Source organism: Camelina sativa, chromosome 3 (assembly GCF_030686135.1).
Source record: "Camelina sativa cultivar CO46 ecotype springtype chromosome 3, ASM3068613v1".
NCBI classification, from domain to species: Eukaryota; Viridiplantae; Streptophyta; class Magnoliopsida; order Brassicales; family Brassicaceae; genus Camelina; species Camelina sativa.
The window spans coordinates 15,548,134-15,570,619 of record NC_141882.1 but is presented as its reverse complement, the minus strand read 5'-3'; the positions used below and the strand labels follow the sequence as shown (position 1 = coordinate 15,570,619).

The 22,486-nt window shown below is 38.1% G+C and overlaps 4 protein-coding genes and 2 pseudogenes across 7 annotated transcripts; 2 read left to right on the top strand and 4 right to left on the bottom strand.

The window, feature by feature from the left end:
• Positions 1 to 2,322: 2,322 nt before the first annotated feature.
• LOC104777368 (uncharacterized) lies at positions 2,323 to 3,980 on the bottom strand (annotated as a pseudogene). Its single transcript, XR_015593149.1, has one exon. The product of XR_015593149.1 is annotated as an uncharacterized LOC104777368 (transcript).
• A 1,356-nt stretch (positions 3,981 to 5,336) lies between these two features.
• Positions 5,337 to 7,136, bottom strand: LOC104777367 (uncharacterized). The gene has a single exon (XM_087505459.1). It carries the CDS (start codon positions 7,022 to 7,024, stop codon positions 5,591 to 5,593), a length of 1,434 nt encoding a protein of 477 aa, XP_087361585.1. The 5' UTR covers positions 7,025 to 7,136; the 3' UTR covers positions 5,337 to 5,590.
• A 2,840-nt stretch (positions 7,137 to 9,976) lies between these two features.
• LOC147946980 (disease resistance protein ADR1 pseudogene) lies at positions 9,977 to 10,828 on the bottom strand (annotated as a pseudogene).
• A 5,226-nt stretch (positions 10,829 to 16,054) lies between these two features.
• Positions 16,055 to 18,558, top strand: LOC109132280 (uncharacterized). The gene is made up of 10 exons (XM_087507317.1): positions 16,055 to 16,191; positions 16,301 to 16,446; positions 16,495 to 16,537; positions 16,788 to 16,897; positions 16,991 to 17,208; positions 17,321 to 17,465; positions 17,612 to 17,710; positions 17,792 to 17,865; positions 18,276 to 18,352; positions 18,438 to 18,558. Exons 1-6 carry the CDS (start codon positions 16,055 to 16,057, stop codon positions 17,417 to 17,419), a joined length of 753 nt encoding a protein of 250 aa, XP_087363443.1. The 3' UTR covers positions 17,420 to 17,465; positions 17,612 to 17,710; positions 17,792 to 17,865; positions 18,276 to 18,352; positions 18,438 to 18,558.
• On the top strand, positions 18,438 to 20,461 carry LOC104777366 (serine carboxypeptidase-like 18). Of its 3 annotated transcripts, none has more exons than XR_015593145.1 (9): positions 18,438 to 18,558; positions 18,645 to 18,748; positions 18,848 to 18,885; positions 18,974 to 19,075; positions 19,164 to 19,250; positions 19,343 to 19,489; positions 19,600 to 19,652; positions 19,763 to 20,044; positions 20,136 to 20,461. XR_015593145.1 is itself a non-coding variant. In XM_010501603.2 (9 exons), exons 2-9 carry the CDS (start codon positions 18,685 to 18,687, stop codon positions 20,214 to 20,216), a joined length of 873 nt encoding a protein of 290 aa, XP_010499905.2. In that variant the 5' UTR covers positions 18,438 to 18,558; positions 18,645 to 18,684; the 3' UTR covers positions 20,217 to 20,461. The 3 variants fall into 3 exon arrangements, 2 of the variants coding, with proteins under 2 accessions (XP_010499905.2, XP_087361582.1); XM_010501603.2 differs by having other exon boundaries at positions 19,581 to 19,652; XM_087505456.1 differs by lacking the exon at positions 18,438 to 18,558 and having other exon boundaries at positions 18,708 to 18,748; positions 19,581 to 19,652.
• On the bottom strand, positions 20,333 to 22,216 carry LOC147946979 (flotillin-like protein 3). Its single transcript, XM_087505449.1, has 2 exons — positions 21,820 to 22,216; positions 20,333 to 21,640 (listed from the first exon to the last, which is right to left on the bottom strand). The coding sequence occupies exons 1-2, from the start codon at positions 22,181 to 22,183 to the stop codon at positions 20,541 to 20,543; spliced, it is 1,464 nt and encodes a 487-aa protein (XP_087361575.1). The 5' UTR covers positions 22,184 to 22,216; the 3' UTR covers positions 20,333 to 20,540.
• Between the last annotated feature and the right edge of the window lie 270 nt (positions 22,217 to 22,486).

Here is a 22,486-nt window from a genome sequence, read left to right as displayed (position 1 = left end):
ATTGAACGGTTTAAGGCGCGTCTTGTGGTGTTTGGTAATCGACAAACTGAAGGCTTGGATTACAAAGAGACGTTTGCTCCTGTCGCGAAGATGGTTACGGTTAGAATATTTCTTCAAGTGGTTGCAGCCCGTGATTGGGAGCTTCATCAAATGGACGTCCATAACGCTTTTCTTCATGGCGATCTTGAAGAAGAAGTCTATATGAAGCTTCCTCCTGGCTTTTGTACGTCGTCTCCTAATCAGGTGTGTAAGCTTCGGAAATCTCTTTATGGGTTAAAGCAAGCACCGCGTTGTTGGTTTGCAAAATTAGCAGATGCATTGATCAGTTATGGTTTCACTCAATCATGTTCAGACTATTCTCTTTTCTCTTATGTACGTGATGGGGTTCAGTTGTATATCTTGGTATATGTGGATGACTTGGCCATTACGGGAAACGACGGTGATGCTATTAAGTTGTTTAAAGCTTACTTGAGCTCAAGGTTTCATATGAAGGATCTTGGTGCTTTGAAATATTTTTTGGGTTTGGAGGTTGCACGTAACTCGTCAGGCATATACCTTTGTCAAAGAAAATATGCATTGGACATTGTTTCGGAAACAGGTCTTCTTAATGCTAAACCGGTGGATTTTCCCATGGACCAGAATCACACCCAAGCCTTGTCTAAAAGTGCACCTCTTCATGATCCCGAACGATATAGAAGATTGGTTGGTCGCATGATATATCTTGCGGTAACTAGACCAGATTTGGCATATTGCGTTCACATATTATCTCTATTTATGCAGACTCCTCGTGAAGACCATTGGGACGCAGCAATGCGGGTAGTGCGTTATATCAAAGGGACTGCAGGTCAAGGAGTTCTTCTTAGTTCGGCTTGTGATCTACATATTCGTGGTTGGTGTGACTCTGATTATGATGGATGTCCGTTAACTCGTCGTTCTTTATCTGGTTGGTTTATTCAGCTTGGATCCTCTCCTATTTCATGGAGAACGAAGAAGCAAAAGCGGGTGTCTATGTCTTCGGCTGAGGCCGAATATCGGGCCATGGCAGATGTTACTAAAGAGCTTCTTTGGATTAAAGCTTGTTTGCTTGATCTTGGTGTTGATCACTCATCTTCGATGTCTTTGTTTTGTGATAACGAGGCAGCCATTCATATTGCCGCTAATCCCGTTTTTCATGAACGTACGAAGCATATTGAGAAAGATTGCCATTTTATTCGTGATGAAATTCAACGGAAGGTGATTGCTACACAAAACCATATAATACCGAAGAATTCACTTACGAAAATAACATTTTATCATTTTTTTTAATAAAATGTTAAATTATATGCAAAGAAAAATAATTGGTTTAGTTGAAGTAGTATTTATTCAAAACCAAAACTTATTAATAGCAGTTTTGCTTTTTGTAACAAAATATGTATGTTATTTTATGTCTTTGTAATTTTCTGCAGTTCATACGGAACAAAAAGATATAAGTAAAAAATTATGTATGTTTAGATTTATAAGTAATGATCCAGACGGTGGACTGAGTACGTGGGCTTCAATATAGGCGGTATATTTCTGTACTCAATCCACCACGTCCACAGTTACAATTGAACGCGATCAGGAAATTCAGGTGATTATTAAATTCAATTCTTATATTCTAATTTGGATAATGTTTACTTCGGAACATGTAATGGTCTATATGTATTTCAGAAAATTCGGATATTTATAATAGACAAGATTGGAGTTTATGAAAATTAGTTATGGAAATGACATTTTAAAAAAAAAAATTCTAACATCATGTACGTACGTTATATTTGTCTATCTTTCACCTTACTTTTGTCTAACAATATGTACGTTATTTGACTACAAATTTAAAGTCAAAGAAACCGAAGTGCAATGAGATAGACTGTGTGGACTAAGTTGGCATCAATAGGAGCTGATAAGATTTATGCCTTTATTCTCTTAGCGTAATCTAACATTAGTAGCTTTATGCCTTTTGTTTAAGAAAGTGGAAGTTTAGATTGGTTTTGAAGAATCAGTTGGTCAGTTTTGGTTTTCTTAGTGTTGAAGTTTAAGATGCTGCCTCTCTTTGTCGCATAGCTTTGAAATAATGTTACTAGGTTGGTTTACTAAGTCTTTGACAGAATTTGAAACAAGTTTCTCAAACGTTTCTCTCCGATGTGGGTCGGTGGAAACACGATTTTGAAACGCCTAGATAGAAGCCTTTCGAACATAGTATTAGTAGATATCTTTCAAATCTGTTTTATAGAGACAAGGAGCAAAATCTATCCACAAGTTTAAACACAAACCACCAAAAACCAAAGCCATAAGGCTACATACAACTACTAAAATAAAAATTTTATTCCCATAATAGTTACATGCCCACGCATGTGGCTAACTTTCATTATTACAAATATTCTTTTGGAGCTACGTGTCAAAGCAAATCCAAATACAAAAAAATATGTTTTCTTGCACCTTAAGCTTTACAAGGAGGAAGTGGAGAGCCGCAAAGACAGTCATTACCTACGAACGCGCTTACCGGAAATTTAGTCGCTGGAAGCTTTCCGCAAAGATGATTATAACTCAAGTTCAGTTTCTGCAATGTAGCCACTGTCGTTGGTACCTTCCCAAATACCATATTCTTTGACAGATCCAGGAGTTCTAGCCTCTCGCTTAAATTCGTCAGCTCCCCCAAGTCGAATCGGAGTTTGTTCCGTGACGCTTTAAACTCATACAGGTTACGCGCTTGGTTCAAGAATCTTGCTGGACTCCCTGAGATCTCGTTTTCTGAAAGATCGACGTAAAAGTAAATGTTGGGGTTCACAGGGTTCCAGTGGTCAAATCTCATACTGATCCCGCACTTTACCAGCTTCAACGAGTAGATGGACGGTGACGAGGTCACCCATTTGGGTATCGTTTTGAGGTTAAATCGATTGTATGAGAGATCTAGAGTGGCGATGCCGTCAACGTTCTTCAAGGCTGGGACTGGGCCGGTTAAAAAATTATGGGAAAGGTTGAGATGGAAAAGCTTTGGCATATTGGCTAAACTCCTCGGCACGACTCCTGAGAACCTATTCTTGGAAAGATCCAACGAGTCGAGTACCTTGAAGTTGGATAAAAAGATCGGGATCGTCCCGGAGAGATTATTCTGGCTTAGGTCGAGGAACAAGAGAACCGGTCTGAGTGATGCAATAGACCGAGGAATGCTCCCAGAGAATCCGTTGCGGGAGAGGGTTAGAGATTGGAGCTTTGTCATGGATTTGAAAATATCAGGTATGGTTCCAGATAGACGGTTGCCGCCTAAGTTGAGTGATAATAGGAGGTTGAGGTTAGCAATCCCTACGGGTGTAGTTCCGGTTTAGATGTTATTTGCGAGATTGAGCTGAAATAACCGGGTTAAGTTGGAAATCGAACTCGGGATTGTACGGGTGAACCGGTTTCCGTCAAGACCTAATTCCACTAACTGGCTTAGCGCACCAATGTTAGCCGGAAGAGGACCGGAGAGACCGTTATTTGTGATGAAGACTTGCTTTAGCTGAGGTAGTTGGAAAAGGAATTGAGGAAAAGGACCAGTGATGTTTCGAAGATTGGTGAAGTAAAACCCTACAAGGTGTTGGAGTTTAGCCAATGACGGCGAGATAGTGCCGGAAAGATAGGTTTCGTTAACATCAGACTGTCCACTAAGAGAGAGTCCCGACACCGGACCATGAACAGCAAGCAGTACCTTTCTTCCAGGAGCTGAGAATACCGGAAGGGTCTTGAGTTATACCCGATTTGAAAGCTAAAAGACCCGCCTCATCATCAGGATGACACGTGGAATCTTCATTGGAACTTAAGCACAGGAGAAAGATAACGGCAGGAAAGATGAAGAGACGGACGGAACAAGAGTTCATCGTGGTCTTAATTTGTTTTGTTTTGTGTTGTGTTGTGTTGATTGAGAGAAGCCATTGGTAGCTATTAATAAAAGGAAAATGACGACTAAAGAGCTGACGATTTTGACAAAGTCATATACTCATATATCATATGCATGTGGTCGCAATAAGTTGTGGTATATGTATCCCGTAAGCGTTGTCGAATTTACCATCTATCGATCCCTTTAGAGAGACAGTTTCTTATACTAGCTTTGATTGTAACAGATTTTATTTAAAGGTTTTTATGTAAAAGAAGTAAATTAAATGAGAAGTATATATTTATTAAGTTTCATTTACGTAAAAACTTTAAATATCACTTAAAATGAAACTAAAAATATATAAAAAGGTTTAACGTATTTTTCTTCATTATAAATTTATAATGAAACTTACTTAGGAAAAATAACAATTTTCATTTTTGTTTCAAAAAATGTACGTTATTTTTGTAAAACTTTTTTCAACACGTTATTTTTGTCCAATTGTATGTGCGTTATTGACCAGAAATTAAAAGTCAAAGATATATAAGTACAATGGTCGAGATTGTGGACTAAGTTGGCCTCAAGTTGGGCTGAAGATTCATGCCTTTATTCTCTTAACATTAGAAGCTTTATCTATTCGTTTATCGTAATAAAGTGGGCGTTTAGATTGTTTTGGAAGAACCAATTAGTCAGTTTTCGTTTTATGGTGGTGAAGTTTAAGATACTGCCTCTCTTATGAATCCCTTTGTTATGATTTTGAATATTTAGTTTCATATGTTAGTGTTTAATTGAATGTGGATGGATTAGTCTAGTAAAACTTCTGTTCTAGACACACAAAAATACTAAGAAGAAAGCTAGTTCAGAGATGGTTTCAGGCCTCGATGTTACCCTATATGTCCTGGGAATGACCTTGTGTGATGTGTATGTAAAGAGAAATTGGTGCTGTAAATCGATTACTTGGTTTGTAGTTTGGTAAAATTTATGTTTGCTTATATACATATGTGATCAAATAAATTTTGTAGGGATGAAGTTATATATACATCTATCTAGTAAGGACTGCTCCGGTTTAATCATTAGGTTTTTGTTAATCATTTAGGAAAACTTAAAATAAATTCTCTCTAAATTCAAAATAAAAAAGTTGTGTCCCATGCTATAGCGAGATAATCATTATCTACGCATCATTTAATCTGTTATTATTATTCTGATTAGAGAACACATCGGCTACGAGTCTACATATAAGCAAACGGTACATATATTACTACTCTGGTTTTTCCTTTTCATCATTTTTCTAATCATGTTGAAGATGACGAGTAATAATTTTGTTCCTTCCAAAAATCAAAGTTAGTGGTTATAATGATTTTATGATCAAATTTATTTAGTGGCAAAATAAATCAGGTATCTCTATTTATTTATTTAATATTATCAAATTCTTTCTTAATTTGTTGACAAAAAAAAAAGCTTTACTTTCTCATTTTTGACTCACTTTGTTCATTCAATTTCTCATTTTTGTACTACTTTTGAGTACGTTCACGAAATAAAATAATACAAAAGTGTTGAAAACTTAAATACTACTTTGAGTACTTTCACTAATACATACATATCGTTGAAATGAAGCTTATTCATATCTTAATACTACTTTATTTGTTATTTAAAACAAAACTTATTTAGAGCTAAACTTTAATAGTCACAGTAAATCCAAATTACCAATAGTACTTTTCTTGCCGCTTAAGCTTTACAAGGAGATAGTGGAGCGCCGCAAAGACAGTCGTTGCCTACAAACGCACTGGCCGGGAACTTTGTCACCGGAAGCTTTCCGCAAAGATGGTTTTGACTCACGTTCAATGTCTTTAATCCAGCCACCGCCGCTGGCACCTTCCCAAATACTAAGTTCCTTGATATATCCAAGGTTTTCAACGTCTTCGCAAACGTCAACTTCCCCATATCGAATCGGAGTTTGTTTCCTGATGCCTTAAACTCCACCAGATACTCTGTTTGGTTCAAAAATCTTGCGGGACTTCCGGAGATTTCGTTTTCCGACAGATCGATGAAATCATAGTAGTATGTTTGTGCTGGCTTCCAGTCATCTAAGCTCATCTTGATCCCGCATTTTGCTAGCTTCAAAGAGAAAATGATCGGGGATGAAGTCACCCATTTCGGAATGGTGTTGAGATGAAATTGGTTGTAAGAAAGATCCAAAGACTCAATGCCTTTCACGTTCAAAACAGGGAATGGATCGGTTAGAAGATTATGGGAGAGATCAAGATTGAAGATTTTGGTCAGATTGGCAAAACTCTTTGGTACGACACCGGAGAACCGATTCTTGGAGAGATCCAATGTGTCGAGAGCCTTGAAGTTCGATAAAAAGTTTGGGATCTTCCCGGAGAGTTTGTTATGGCCTAACTCAAGGAACCTAAGAATCGGTGAGAGTGATGCAATCGACGGTGGAAGATTCCCGGTGAATCCGTTGCGGGAGAGACTGAGAGATCGGAGCTCCGGCATTGATTTGAAAATATCCGGGATAGTGCCAGAGAGGCGGTTGCCACCGAAGTTGAGAAACGACATGAGCTTGAGGTTAGCAACCCCTAACGGTATAGTTCCGGTTAGGAGATTGTTGCCGAGATTGAGCTGAGTTAACCGAGTCAAATTAGTTATCGAACTTGGTATCGGACCCGTGAACCGATTTCCCGCGAGACTAAAGGCTTCGAAGTGGCTTAGCGAACCGATATTAACCGGAAGAGGACCGGAGAGACGGTTATTCTCGATGTAAACGTACTTCAGATTTGGTAATTGGAAAAGGAATTGAGGAAATGGACCAGTGATGTTCTTGAGATTCATGAAGTAAATACCATCGAGGAACTTAAGTTTAGCTAGTGACGGCGAGAGAGTACCGGAAAGAAAGCTTCCGGCAACATCCGCTTGTCCGCTGACAGAGAGTGCGGAGACGCGGTCGGTGGTGAGACAAGTGACACCGTTCCAAGAACAACAAGGAGTACCTTTCTTCCACGTGCTGAGGATACCGGAAGGGTCTCGGGTTATACCGGCTTTGAAAGCTAGCAGACCGGCTTCATCATCAGGATGACACGTGACAGCTCCGGTGGGATTTAGACATCGGAGAAAGATAACGACGGTAAAGACGAAGAGAAGAAAAGAAGAGTTCATGGTGTTCTTGTGTTGTGTTGTGTTGAGAGAAGTAATTGAAAGCTATTAATAGAAAGAGAGCGTCGACTCGTGAGCTGCGGAGTCAAAGTTGACGATTTTGACTAATCCATTTGCATGTGGCAATAATTAGTGGTATCCGTAATCGTGGTCGAATTTATCATTTCCCCGACAGACTTGAAAAAGACAGATTCATTTGATTTTTTTTTGTTTTTTCTGTCTTGTCCTGATTATTTATAGGTTTAAACACTTTCTGAAAATCAAATATCACTTTTGATATTATATTTTTTTTTTTGTCTCAGACTATTTTATGATATATATGTATTTTTGTTATCCATAAGTCAGATATAGACATATAGTTTCAATTTCACAACATTTTCTCTTTGGCTCTTTATTTTTTTTTCTATCATGATCTTAGTTTTTGTTACTTCGTCTATTATTTTCTGAAGTAATATTTCAAATTTGTTTCGATATTTAGTTACGTAATACAACTTTTTGTGTAACGTACGTTATTTTATTTGTCTTATTTTTTCCGCAGTTGATATTGACCCAAAAACCAAAATGAATGTCAAAGATTGACTTTTAGATTTTAGAACGGGCTATCGTACAATGATCTAGACGGTGAACTAAGTAGAGATGGCCCGATAGATTTATATGTTCATGAATCAGTCCCGTAAGCATTCATGGAGAAGTTTTACTCTTTCGTGATTGTTGAGTAATCATGGCTATTCAAATCCGAACTCAAATTATCAAAGGCCTGACCTCGGTCACTTCTCGACAATTCTAGCTAAATATCCCAACTCCCAGCCTTCTGCCACCAATGCTAAGACATGGATCCTATTCTACAAAGCAGTTTCAACTCAGGTTACCGAAGATCCAGACATACTAGTTTGATTTTTGAAACAAGATTTAACTCATTATGCTACCATAATCACCTGTGGTATGGCCTCTTTGCTATTTCAAATAGCGGTTCTCGTGCCGGCGAGAGTCACGGTCATACTTCCTCTATCAACGTCATCTCGTTTTTATTGGACTATGACTATTGCGTCTACTATCGACCTGTTCCTAGGAGACTGTTTGGGAACCCTTGACCTCACATGTCTTAAAATGCTTGCTAGCCTTTGCCTCATAGCTCTCTTGGAACCTTTGTCAAACTTTTTATGTTACCTTTGTATGGCATTGGGGAATGTCTCACTTTGTTTTGTTGTACTGTTTGGGATTTTCTAAATCTCTATTTCTGTACCTGGTTTGATGTTTAAATGAAATCAATTCTTTGTTCAAAAAAAAAAAAAAACTAATACATGATTACATTAACTAATTTGCATGTCTTTGTGTTTTTTATGTAGTTTCTTTTGTTCCTAGATTCAGCATTCTCTCTAACTTTTAGTAAGAATTTTTTTTAGCTTTTCTATTTCATATGAATCACACATTAGGTCTAGTAATCTCCTCTACAATTTTAAGTTCATGATTCGGTTTAGAACATATTACTGGATTTAATCCAGTAAAACCTAAAACAGGGAGACCTCTCTGTTTTATTTCTTGTGTGGGGTTTGATGTATCCTAATAGAGTAGGTACTACCACAAGTGGTGGATCTACTAATGACAAATGGGGTCACTTGAACTGAGTAAAATAATTAAATAATTTTTTTGCATGTAATCTTGTAAGAGCATCACCAGCGGGAGAATATATTCACCGTTGTTAAAAAAAAGTAATATTTTAATATATAACTAATAAAATGCTGACATGTGTAGAAAAAAACTGAGAAACGTTTCTACACTAAGTACCCAGAAACGTTTCTACACTAAGTATCTTGAGCAACATTCTCTCTCTTTCTCTCTCCTTTTTGTATTTTTTTGTTAATAAAAATATTTGGGGAAGCAACGACCAGTAAAGATGGTCTAAAGTATCAACAACACAGTTGGTAATTCTTTTAGTGTTAACGTCCCATATCAGAGTTCAATCCATCAATATAAATCCCCCACTAACTACCACTATTGAAACCGCCATTAACTACCACTATTTCTCTGTTCTTCCATGATGTTTCTTGTTATTAATCTTTTCTTGTTATCCGACTTGTTTCTCCTGATTGAATCCATCAAATATTGTGTAAGTGACATGTTTTTTGAGCCAGAAAGATCATTTTGTGATCTCAATCTGAAATTGAGTTGGAACAAATGTCTTTATTAGTTTTGTGCATGACAATTGTAATAGAATGATTAAATGAAGGGCTGCATGTAGCAATCCCCATGTACTATATGTGATTAACTAGAATCACCCTGTACTTTTAGTTTATACCTAATTCACTATATATTATCTATAAACTTTCTAATTCTATCTAAACTATAATTTTTTCATAATTCACCAAATTCAATTAATTGTGTTTTAAAATCATAAATATGGTGTTTACTTTTCACGATTAAAGTATACCCAAGTTTGAAAAGTTATCATGAATCCAATTTTTAACTGGAATTCAAGCCCGTCTTTGGCATAGAGGTTTCAAATTCCTCAAAGCCAAAATCAATTTAGAAAAAAATACTCTACTCGCAAAATAGTAAACACGATTTTATGATTTTAAAACGCAATTAATTGAATTTGGTTAATTGTGAAGAATTTATAGTTTGGGTGGAACAGGTTAGTTTATAGATAGTATATGGAGAATTAGGCAGATGCTAAAAGTACAGGGTGATTCTAGTTGAACACATATAGTACGTACATGAGAATTGGCGAATTGCTACAACCCTTAAATGAACTTCCATGATTAAATTATCTTGGGATATCACATTTTGTTGTTATTTAATTTAATACACTGATTACATTGTTATTATAAGAGATTAAGAATTGATAACTAAAGGTGATGTTATATAGATGAAGACATTTAAAAGTACACTTAATTAGCTCTAATGAGCAATGATTTTATACAAGAGGTGGTTATCAATAGTTTGATGGATTAAGGAGCCTAATCGTCGAGCCAATCCACGGTGAAGCGTTTTTCAGGGATTTCAATACAAAGTTCTGGAAGAAATCTTTTGAACTTTTCCCACATAGATGAAGCCTCCTCATCGCAAATGACATGGCGTAGAGACTCGAGGGAGACTACAGGACTTGGTAGATCCAATAAACTGCATCCTCTCATGTCAATTTTCTCAAGTGTCATTAGCATTCCTATATTTTCAGGAAGAGAACTCAAGCTAATACACTGTGAAATGTCAACGTACTTTAGACATGGCAGCTCACAAATTTCAACCGGGAGGAATAACAGCTCCAGGCAAGCATATAACCTTAGACGTTCAAGAGACTGTAGATCACTCAGATTCTTGGGTAACTCAGTAATGCGGGGACAGTTGGTTATGTTTAGAGACTTGAGAGAAGTCATCCCAGATATTTTGGAGTTTAGTTCCACGAGATCATCACAATGATCGATAGTGAGATCAGACAAGCTTGGGAAGATGTGGGAGATGTCGAATGTTGTTCGATCAAAACTGTTGCTGACCTTACAAAGGATTAAATGCATCTTACGTAGGTTTTTCAGTGGAATGGTGCTGCTAGAAAGTTCAGGGACATGAACTCTCTTGAGCCAGAGACTCCTCAGTTTGGCCAATTTTTCAAAGATAGAGAAGCCGTGTAGACGTGCAGGAGTCATGCCATTGTTTATAATCACGAGCACCCTGAGTTCAACCATCTTACCAATAAATGGTGGCAAGACGTAGTTATCCGACGAGAAGTTTAGTATTAAAACTTCTGCCTTAGGAAGATCCATATCGAACCAATCCATTTCATCCAATTCCCCTAAAGACACAACAATCCATCAAAATCTTGAAGAATTTAATTAGTCTCCAACCAAATTTATAAAGTTAGACAATACTTGCCTGTATGAAGAGAGACTATCTTGGCCTCAAATAGCTCATCTTTGTAAAGGTATAGAGGATTAACACCACAATTTTCTGCTTAGAACACACCAAGCACCCTTTTATTATTTATTCTTGTCAAACTCTTTTTAAGATTACAAGAATAAATTTATACACACTCCTCTTCTCTATCTAAACTCTCACTAGTATAGATCTAAGAGAATAACCCAACACTCACCTTCTTAGCTTTCTTTTTGTCATCCTTGAAGTTACAATCTCTCTCAAAAGGTTTTTTAGTGTTAGCAAAACCTACGCTCACCCTCCAAGATCTTTTATATTCGATTACCCTCAATCCTAACAAAAAGATCTTCAAATCTTCAATTAAGGCAATTCCTTGTTTGCCAAGAACTCCTTTCCTTATCCACCGAGAATAATATTCTTCAAATATCTTCTCTCTCGATTGTGCTTTATCTTCGTATTCCACAACCAATCAAACTTGCCACGTCAGCTACGAGAAGCTCTTCCTTGCTATTTGATACTTGTCTGTCCTCAGATGCAACTTCCTGTGTCTTAACAGACCTTTGTTCCAACCAACATCCTTGCTGTAACATCTGCATCTACAATCTCCCCCTTTTTGAATATGTTTGATAAAGAAGCATCCAAGTCACCCAAGTCTCCAGATCCTGAGAGAACAGACACAAAAACACAAAAGAGACAAACACAGCCGCCTATTTGCTCCCCCACAGCGAAACAACCAATTATGCAGCCTACTTCCACATCTCCCCCTGCTTATTTAGCAAACATGAGTCAAAAACAAATGGACAACAAGGTTTTGGGCACCTAGAACACGTACCTGTAGTCTTACACACCAATGCTGAGATTCAAGCCAAAGCTAAACATCTTGCTATTGCACCCACTTTGATCAACAACTTAGTGCAATAAAGTTCAACTTAGTGGAAAGAAAAATAGTCATAAAAATAGTCATGATATTTAACACATCTTAACACTTAGAGACCTCATGCTTCATAGAGAATTGATGAGGAACCCAGAAAGAGAGCAACCATGTTTTTCTTTTTTAAGTTTTAAACACATGGAACATACCTGGTAACCCCTCATGATGAGCTCATGCCAGACTCCTGTTTCAGCACACACGCCAGATACTACCACAACCTCTTAGATTGTCAAAGACCAACAATCGACAATGGTGGCTAGACTTTCACACTGTCATACCTTCAGTCCTTTCGATGTCAATCAAACATGCATAGGCAGCTGGAAATTCTTTGGAGAGATCAAGAAGTTCGACGTGTCCCTTTTTTTTTTTTTTTTTACTGCTTGATATTGCACAATGCTTGGGACTACCGTCTTTTTATGCTTCAAAGATCCTGACATCTAGTGAAATCAATCACTAAAGTCAGCTTAAGCCTCTGAATGTAGCACAGAGCTTTTCCTCTCTTCAGCTCTTTGACCTCCTAATGACATGACAACGTTTTACAGAGACACGGACCGGCATGACATGCAAATATTTTCCACTCAGTCTTTAAGTACAAGATAACTGCTAACCTCTTATATATCCTAGGATTTCCATGTCCTGATTTGACGTGTGTCCCTAACAGTCAACACAACACAGCTCAACAAAGAGTTAGATTTCACAGATCCCAATGGACTTTCTCAGATTTGTGAATCTAGTAAATTCCAAAGGTTTAGTAAACAGATCAACCAGTTGAAATTCAGTACGGACATGACCAATCTCAAACAGTTTCGCCTCAACCAATTCCCTAATGAATTGATGTCTAATATCTATGTGTTTGGTTCGCGAATGTTGAACAAGATTTTTGGAGATGTTTATTGCACTTTGGTTGTCACAATGAATTAAGATAGAGTCAGAAACAATACCATAATATGCAACCATCTGTTTCATCCTCATAAGCTGTGTATAGCAGCTACCCAGAACTATGTACTCAGCTTCAGCTGTTGAAAGAGACACACTGTTTTGCTTCTTACTGCGCCAACAAATGAGATTGTTCCCCATGAAGAAGCATCCACCACTTGTGCTTCTGCGATCATCCACGGACCTGCCCAGTCGGCATCACAGTAGCCTGTAAGACTGGTGGTTGTGTCCTTGGTATAGTAGATACCAAGTTCAATTGTGCCTTTGATGTACTTGATGATCTTCTTTAAAGCTAGAAGATGTGATTTCTTAGGTTTGGTTGATATCTGGCGCATACACCAACTGCTAAGCAGATGTCCGGACGACTTGCTGTCAGGTACAGAAGACTACCAATCATCCCACGGTATAGCTTCTCATCCACATCTTCTCCTGCTTCATCCTTTGAGAGCTTGTCATTCACCCCCATAGGTATCTTGGCCTCCTTACTGGTTGTAAGACCAAATCTAGTTACCAAGCCTCTCGCATATGTGCTTTGAGACAGGAAGATGCCCTCAACTGATTGTTGTACCTTCAAGCCCAAGAAATAAGTTAGTTCACCACACATACTCATCTCAAATTCATCAGTCATATTTTGGACAAACTGATTGACAAGCTGCTGGCAAGTTGATCCAAAGACAATGTCATCGACAAAGATTTGCACAAACATCAGGACCTTGTCAAGACTCAGAACAAACAGATTTTTGTCCACACTTCCGCGCACATAACCTTGATCCATAAGAAACGTAGTCAACCTCTCATACCAGGCTCTAGGTGTTTGTTTGAGTCCGTACAATGCATTCTTCAGTTTGTACACATGTTGCGGATGTTGTGGATCCTCAAACCCTTTGGGTTGCTCGACATAGACCTCTTCTTGAAGAACCCCATTAAGAAAGGCACTCTTGACATCCATCTGATGCAATGTGAAGTTCAAAGCACATGCCATGCCAAACAGAAATCGGATGGACTCGAACCTTGCCATTGGTGCAAAGGTTTCGTCAAAATCGACTCCCTCTACTTGTGAGTAACCCTGAGCAACAAGTCGAGCTTTATTCCTCACAATACATCCATGTTCATCGCTTTTGTTCTTGAAGATCCATTTGGTTCCCACCACATTGACATCTACAGGTCTGCTTGTGAGTTCCAAAACATCACTGCGAGCAAACTGTTCAAGCTCATCTTGCATAGCAGTTATCCAAAACTCATCTTTCAGAGCCTCTGTGTGAGTTTTCGGCTCAATCGTGGAAACAAAGCACGCGAATTGTACGACTTCAGAGTCCTGAGGCACTTTCTGAATGATGGATCTTTGTTTCTTCCCAGCCAGATGAATAAATGGTGGATCGAGGGTCCTTCCTCAGTGAATTGAAGTCCTGAAATTCGAACTTTAAGTGCGGTTTTATTCAGAAGATGTGTTAGTCCTTCAAGACATAAATCAAAGAGGAAAGGTGAAAGGGGGGGGGGTCCCCCTGTCTAAGGCCTCTCAGGGCCAAAGTCGTATCGACAGATTCAAGGCGAAATGGTGAGCCAATCCTTTTGTTACTCCTTCGCCACTTTTATTTTTGACCTAGCTGTTACATTATAAATTTACTTGTCTATTTCTTAACATTGCAGGAAGAGGAATTGGGAAGAGAAGTACGTATTGGTGAGGTTTTCATCAAGGCACATACAAAGTCTGATGGGACATATGTTGATCGGAAGGCAGAGAAGATAGCAGAAACAAATGAGAAGAATGTGCAAGAGAGGTTGTCTCAGCTCGAGGAAGATCCTTCTTCTGTCTTAGATGGTTATTCATGGCCCCGGGAGCTCACAAGAGAAGAATATACAGAAATCTTTCTTCAGGTTATGTTTTATTTTAACAATACACAAATGTTATCTTCGAGTTTAATTTGTCATCCTCTAATATCAGATTTTATCTTACTTTGCAGTCCACTGAGAAGGATTCAAGAGGAAAACCTTTTGGAGTTGGAAGCCTCCATGACTGCCTTGTCAATGGCAAGCAGGAGACACTTCTACCTTTGTGGCAATGCAAGAAGAGTTGAAGGAAGCTCAACGCAAGATAGAGGAGCAGGCTGCTCATATGTTGAGGCGTGATGAAGAAATCGCTCAACAATCCGAAATTATTGCTGAGCAGGAGGACAAGATTGACCAGTTCGACTTGGTGGGGCAGTTTCTGCGGGAATGTGATACACGGTTCCAACAGTTCTTAACAGCCCATTCAGCTAAAGAGACATCCATAGAGCCTGTTCAACAAGAAGATCCAACTTCAACTCCATAGGTTACTCTATGTCTTACCTACTAATTAAGTCTTCTTTTGATGATCTCAATGGCGACTCTAAGTGTTGTACTTTGTGTTTTGGAAACTATAATAACTTCTTAAAGTAGAATGTATTATGTATTATGTGTTGCTTTGTATTTGGCATTTCATATTATTTGTTGCTTTAGGTTTCCAAATTAGAATCATTTTTTGGTTTGGTTGACAGGGTTAAAAATAAAAATGAGAAATTAGAATATTCTATATCCAATTTCAGAAAACATTAGTCGCCAAATAGTAGTTAAATTTTAATAATATATCCACTAGACTAAAATGACTATATAGTGACTACTACATATATTAGTCGCCAAAAGGTCACCAAAACATTAACGACTGTTTCCCGACCATATTAAGCAACCCATTTGTTCAGGTTTTTTAATCACACAGTAGTCGCAAAGTAGTCACTATAACTTACAACTACATGATGACTACTATGTATATAGTCGTAAACGAGTCGCAAAATAGTCACTAAAAACTACGACTACATGATGACTAATTTGTGTCAACATTTATATAGTCGTAAATTAGTCGCAAAATGGCGACTAAATTTACAACTACAACAATTAGCGACTTTCGATTCACAACTGTATGAAATAGTCGCTAATTAGTCGTAACTCGTACTTTGATGACTACAAGGCAACTAATAGTGTAGTCGTAAAATGCGTGTTTTCTTGTAGTGCCCCACGATCCTGAGTCATAGTATATATATATAGTATAAACCTTTTTTTAGGAAGGGTAACTGTATGCCCAAGGATGGAGAACTGGATTCCAGATGCGAGTAATAAAGAAATGGTACATTGAGACAGGAAGAATCTTCCACCTTCAACGGTTTATTATTTTCCTTAACTCAATTTGGTCAACTCGGAAACAATCCTTTTAAAGTCTGTTTTGTTGCCTGAAAATGAAAAAAAAAAAAAAAAAAAAAAATCGAGTCGTTAATAAAAAAGAGAACATGTCTAAAGCATGGAAACTGAAGTTGCTTCTTCTGCTTCAACTACTCCTCTTGAGTCAACATGAAGTTGATTCAGCCTCTGTTGTTAGCTATCTTCCTGGTTTCGATGGTCTTCTTCCATTCCACCTTGAAACTGGGTTTGTTTTCTTTCCTCTGCTTTTCGATTTTCGCAAACTATTAATAACAACAAGAAGTAACAACCCCTGTGAGTTTAAAATCTTTGAATGTTATCTTTATTGTGAAAAGGTACATTGGTGTTGGTGAGGAAGAGCAAGTTCAGCTTTTTTACTACTTCATCAAATCAGAGAACCATCCAGAAGAAGACCCTCTTATTCTTTGGTTAACCGGAGGACCAGCTTGCAGTGCGCTCTCCGCTCTTGTGTTCGAGATCGGTGAGTTTTCAAGAAAATAACTACAAAGATTTAATGAACTTTTTTCAGTTGAGTCTCTAAGAGCAAGTTCAACGGTGGTATTTACAAGATTGTTAAGGGATGCTTAAGGATAAAAATAAATCAAAATACATATAAAGGCTAAAATCGATTCTTATTAGTTAAGCACTTTTAGGATCGATTCTTATCTCATATGTGTTTGTCTCTCTGATTGGTTGGTGAAATTAACAAAAGAAAAAAAATTCGACCGAGGATTTTTTTCCTCTCTCTTTCATTTCAGGAGCCGATCACAAACTCTTCGATTTGGGAGAATCCAATGGCCATCTCCGGCGCTGTTGATGAAGCCTGAACTCCGCTTCTCGCTGTACGACCGTCGAGGGATCCGTTGACTACAGAAGCAAACCAGCCGTCAGATCTTCCTCCGGTGGCTGGATATCCACCGGATTCATCATCGGTAATTCCCCCGAGATTCCCGCCAATTTCTTGCTCCTTAGAGTGTTCGTGTTCCTCGCCGGAATTTTTGATTTCTGGTTTTGTTCGACTGTAGGTGTGGAGGTTGCTGAGCGATTCGCTTACTACGGGATATCTTCGAATCTGATTACGTATCTGACTGGACCATTGGGGCAATCGACGGCGGCTGCTGCCGCTAACGTCAACACTTGGTCTGGAACGGCGTCGTTGCTTCCTCTCCTCGGTGCTTTTGTCGCTGACATGTTTCTAGGTCGTTTCCGTACCATCCTCGCCGCCTCTGCTCTCTATATATTGGTACCAAGCTCTCTCTCTCTCTCTCTCCCTCTCTATTAGTCTCTTAGTCTCTTCACATTCTTCTCTAGAGATGAGTCTGAAGTTGTATAGTGGATTTGATTGAAACAAACAGGGGCTTGGTTTACTGACTTTATCTGCAATGATTCCTTCATACTGCAATGCTTATAAACTACTCTCGTCTTGCTCTCCTCGATTGGCTTCTGAACTTTGAAGTTCTCAATAATGCGAGGGATAGAATTTATTTGAAAGTGTTTGATGTGAGCAATAATCTTTTGTTTTCTTTTTAAGTCTTATTTTCTCTTGTTTCATGTGTTTGCTCTGCTGCTCTTGCAAGACCATGATGTCTTGAGTCATGCATTAATTCTGTCTAAAGTATTTTTGTAACTTTGTTTGTTGATTGCAGGGAGTTGCTGGTTACTGTCTACACCAGCTCGAATAAGAGAAAGCCAGAGCATATCATACCAAATTCTTCCAGTCTTCGAATCCTGATAATGTTCCCCAGGTGATTGATAATTCTTTCATTATAACCTTTTTTTGACTCTTGAATGATCTCAATCTCATGGTGGTTTTGGTTATTTCGCAGGAACAATCATTGACAACGAAAAATGCCACCCAAAGAACAATGATTTCTACCTCTGTGCGCACGCTGGAATGATTGTAAGTATCATATATATCAACTCTCAAAACTTCATTTGTTGATTGCTACTAGTGTTAATCGATTTAACACTCTTTATGTTTTTAATTAGAGAACTACTAGTGTTAATCGATTCTCTTTGTTTTTATAAACTTGATTATGAAGTTTGGCTTCCTAAGTCTTGTACATAATTTTATGTTTTTAAAAATGTTTAAAAATTTCAACAAACCAAATTGTACTTAACATATTATAATTTCCAAAAAAAAATTAAGAAATTTTAAGAACCCAAAATTAGTATCTACCATTGGAGCATACCATTTTACAGTTTTTTTAAAAGTTATTTCCAAATATTATAATTAAAAACATACTTAAGTATCTTTTTTTAGTATCTACCGTTGAACTTGCTCTAAGTCTATTCTTGTTTCTATTGCAGGGCCGTTGACTTTTAAGACTGAGGGTTACAATGGAGGTTTACCTTCTCTTGTCTCCACTTCATATTCTTGGAGAAAGGTGACCATCATAAAACAGAGTTAGGCTTGTGTTGTTTTTTCTTCCGGTCATATCGGGTTTTCAAGATTTGATTATTGTTTTCTAGGTAGCTAGTAATATTCTTGGATCAGCCTGTTGGGACTGGCTTCTCCTACTCAACAAATCCACTTGTTCATAAGCCTAGTGACACAGGAGAAGCAAAACAGACCTATGAGTTTTTTCAGAAGGTCTTGTTTTCTTGAAAGCATTTTCAGAGGGTCTTTAAGTATATGTAGAATATAATGTTTTTGAATCACTGCTGTTGCTGGTGCAGTGGCTAGTGGAGAATCCAGAGTTTGTCTCAAATCCCCTCTATGTGGGGGGGAGATTCTTACGCCGGAATAGTTGTTCCAGCTATTGTTCAGCAGATCTCAATAGGTTTGTTATTTGTCTTATAATAAAGCCCCCAAAATCCATTTTCTTTGGATTTGGTTTCCTTAGCCACTTTATTACCGCCTATACGTTACCTTTATGCAGGAAATGAACATGGCTACAACCCTCAAATAAATCTGAAGGTTCATTAATATCTTCACTCATATGTTCATTATGACTTATTATATAAAAAGGGTATATCTTATTTGAAACCATCATTTCTATCAACAGGGTTATGTGCTTGGGAACCCTTCAACAGATCTTGATAGTGATCATAATTCCAAGATTCCATATGCTCATGGAATGGGACTTATCTCTGATGAACTATATGAGGTATATATAGATGTCATATCGAGCTCTTCTCCACAAAAACCAAGTATCTTCTTAAATGAATTCAGTTTTTATACTCTTGTTTTTGTAGTCACTTGAGAGAACCTGCAAAGGAAATTATGTAAAAGTGGATCCTACTAACACACAATGCTTGAAGTTTGTGGACGACTACGACAAGGTACACATGTTTATTTTTAACATTTGTGATATTATTAGAAGGGGAATAACAGAAGACTAATTTTGAGACTTTTTGGTTGATGATGATGAAAGTGTGTTTCAAGGTTAAATGAAGGATTCATTTTGATAGCGTTATGTGATTTGGCATCACCAAATCCTTATTCAGGAGAACATGGTGGAAAAAACTATCTTAAGACACTTGTTCAGTCAGATCTTTCTCTTCCGACTCCAGATTGCTATGTAAGCAAACAAAACAATTCCATCGATTTTTGCTTTAGCTACTAAATGGAAATCATGCAGTTATTAACTGATAGAGGAGAAATTAACGCAGATGTTCCGGTATTTGCTAGCTTCGCATTGGGCTAATGATGAAGATGTACGTAGAGCACTTCATGTAGTGAAAGTATGTCATATTATATTACATAACATGTCCATCTGTCTCTTACGTAACGTACATCCATCATCTTACGTGCCAATAAAGCAACTAAGAATAAAAGAAACTGAAATCTGCAGGAAAGTATAGGGGAATGGGTGAGATGCAATTGGGACTTGCCTTATGATAAAGACATAAAGAGCAGTGTACCGTACCATCTAAACAATAGCATCAAAGGGGAATATCGGTCATTGGTTTATAGCGGTGATCACGACATGATGGTACCTTTTGTTGGAACTAAAGCTTGGATTAAATCTCTAAACTACTCAATAACTGACGATTGGAGACCTTGGCTTGTTAACAATCAAGTTATTGGATACACAAGAACTTACGCCAACGATATGACATTTGCAACTGTCAAAGCAAGTTTTTTATTTCTTTGAGTTCTCGTCAAAGTTAATTTGTCGTTACAATTTGAAATATATATATAATTATTTCTATTCGATTTTGTAGGGAGGAGGACACACGGCAGAATATAAACCGGAGGAAAGCTTTATGATGTTCCAAAAGTGGATAAGTGGCCAACCTCTCTAAATACTTCAGTTGGCGTGGAAAGACCCTACATTGCCTGCTAGAGACAGTACATCCTTAATTCAAGATTTGAATGGAGTTTTTATCTGTTTTAAAAGGATTTTTGGTGAATAAACATATTAATTTGAATATCTTTTTAGACTATGAAACTTGAATCTTTTCAGTATTTTTGTAAAACTATTTACATACACCTTGAATTAATCATTAGAGAAATCAATACCTAGACATCACTTTAAAACACATAAAAACTCCATTCAAATCTTTTAAAATTGTAAAGCATATATTATAAAAATCCAGCAAATGCTAAAAGAAAAATATTAAAAAGCACTATTGAGATCTCAACCCCTGTGTGGTGGAGGAAGTGATTTGTTTGGGCTCAGCACCACGTAGTGTACCAATCCAAGCCGGTGGCTGCATCCCGGTTTGCTCATAAACCGTATCAAGAATCGGTGGCAACATCTTGTACAGTCCAGCAATATCATTCATAGCATTACCATTACCATTACCATTACCACCACCACTCATTCCCTGATCAGCACCACCATGATTCCAGACACTGATTTTAGGCTGCAAGTCTCTGATTGCAACCGCGTTGGTCTTGGTGATATCCTGGTAAACGCCATTGTTGATCATCAAGAAGTCTCTCATGGCTGAGTGATCATTGCCAACTGCGTCCAAGAGGGTCCTTAGATAAGTCCCTTGAGCATTGGCCATGGCGACAAGTCCCTCTGCGTCTCTCTGTTTCGAATAGAAGGCTGCATCAGCTGCAGCTTTCGTCGCCTCCGCTTGCTTCTCCTTCTCGTAAAGAACAGCTTCCGCTTGCTTTTGCTTATTGTAAAGCTCCCAGTTTGCTTCTTGGACCTGAGTTTCATACTCAACACTGGCTTTACTAAGGAGCTCGGCTTTAAGCTTCTCTGTCCGAGTCAATGCATTCATTTTCTCAACTTTAGTCTGAAGCTCAGCTTCCCTTAAAGCCACTGCTTTGGCTGCTTCAACCTCAGCCACACGAGAATTCTTGGACAAAGCAGCTTTCTGAATCGCCAATGCTGCATCAGCCTCAGCCACAAGAGCCTCCATCTCATTCTCAAACACTTTGACCTCAGTCTTCACCTTGATCTCCTCCTTTGTCCCTTGTCCTAATCTCTGAGTGGATATGATCTTTGAATCAGCGTCAATCTTTGCTGCATTCTGGATTGTGAGACCGGTCCTTTCTTTTGCACCTATCTCTCCCTTCATCTGTGCCTCTGCTACGTCGATCTTGGCTTGGTTTGCTGCTTCCATCTGAGTCCTTTGGCCCAAGTAAGAGAAGTACTCATGTCCAGGCACATCAACAAGCTGCTTCACATTCGCGTTGTAGATCACAAGACCAAACTGGTTTAGCTCTAGTTGAACCTTGTCAAACACCTCTTTCTTGAACTCCTTTGTTCCTACAATGCAACAAGTGGATTGTGATATATAAGCCAAAAGTAACAAAAATAACAATTTCTTCTAAAACAAGGATCAAGAAATCTATACGAATACACAAACAGAAACAAAACTTCTATTTAACAAATAAAGCAAGATTATGATAATAAGTAGATAATTAAAACGTCCAATGTTTGTTTACCTTTAAAGACCTCTTCCATGGTCATGGCTGCAGCTAGGACACGAGTCTCTCCTTCGATAACACCCTGAACAAGCTCGTTGACGTGATTAGAGTGTTTGTCATGTTGAGACATAAGCATGGGGTAAAGTAAGAGAGCGTGAGGGTCATCAACGCGCGGGCCGATGGTGAAAACAGCCGGGATAACAAAGGGGAGTTTCTCCGAACTCATAGCCTTAACATCGAACGAGTAGTTCACGGGAGAAACATCGAAGACGGTGCAAGACTGCCATGGAAACACCCAAGACTTCTTCGCAAGCCTGATATCTTTGATCCCACCACCGGTGATCGCCAGGTACTGCGACGGTTTAGCGACCTTGTAACTCATTATGCGTCTTCTTTGGATTTAGGGCTTTTCTTCTGCCTTAAGGTTTACGGAAACTTTAAGATTTGTTAAAAACGAGTCTGCTTGTGAGTTTTATTTATAAAGAGTAAAGAAAAACTCATTATATAAGTTCCTCCACCACGCGTACATAGAAACATAAAAGGAAAAGCTTATACTCTTTTTTCTTGGTAATATCGTCCCTTTTCAATTTACACGGACACTTTGATACATAAAATATTTAGGTGTTATCCAACATTGATTGAAATTTTATTTAAAACCTCGATTCGTGACACACGACAGTATAAT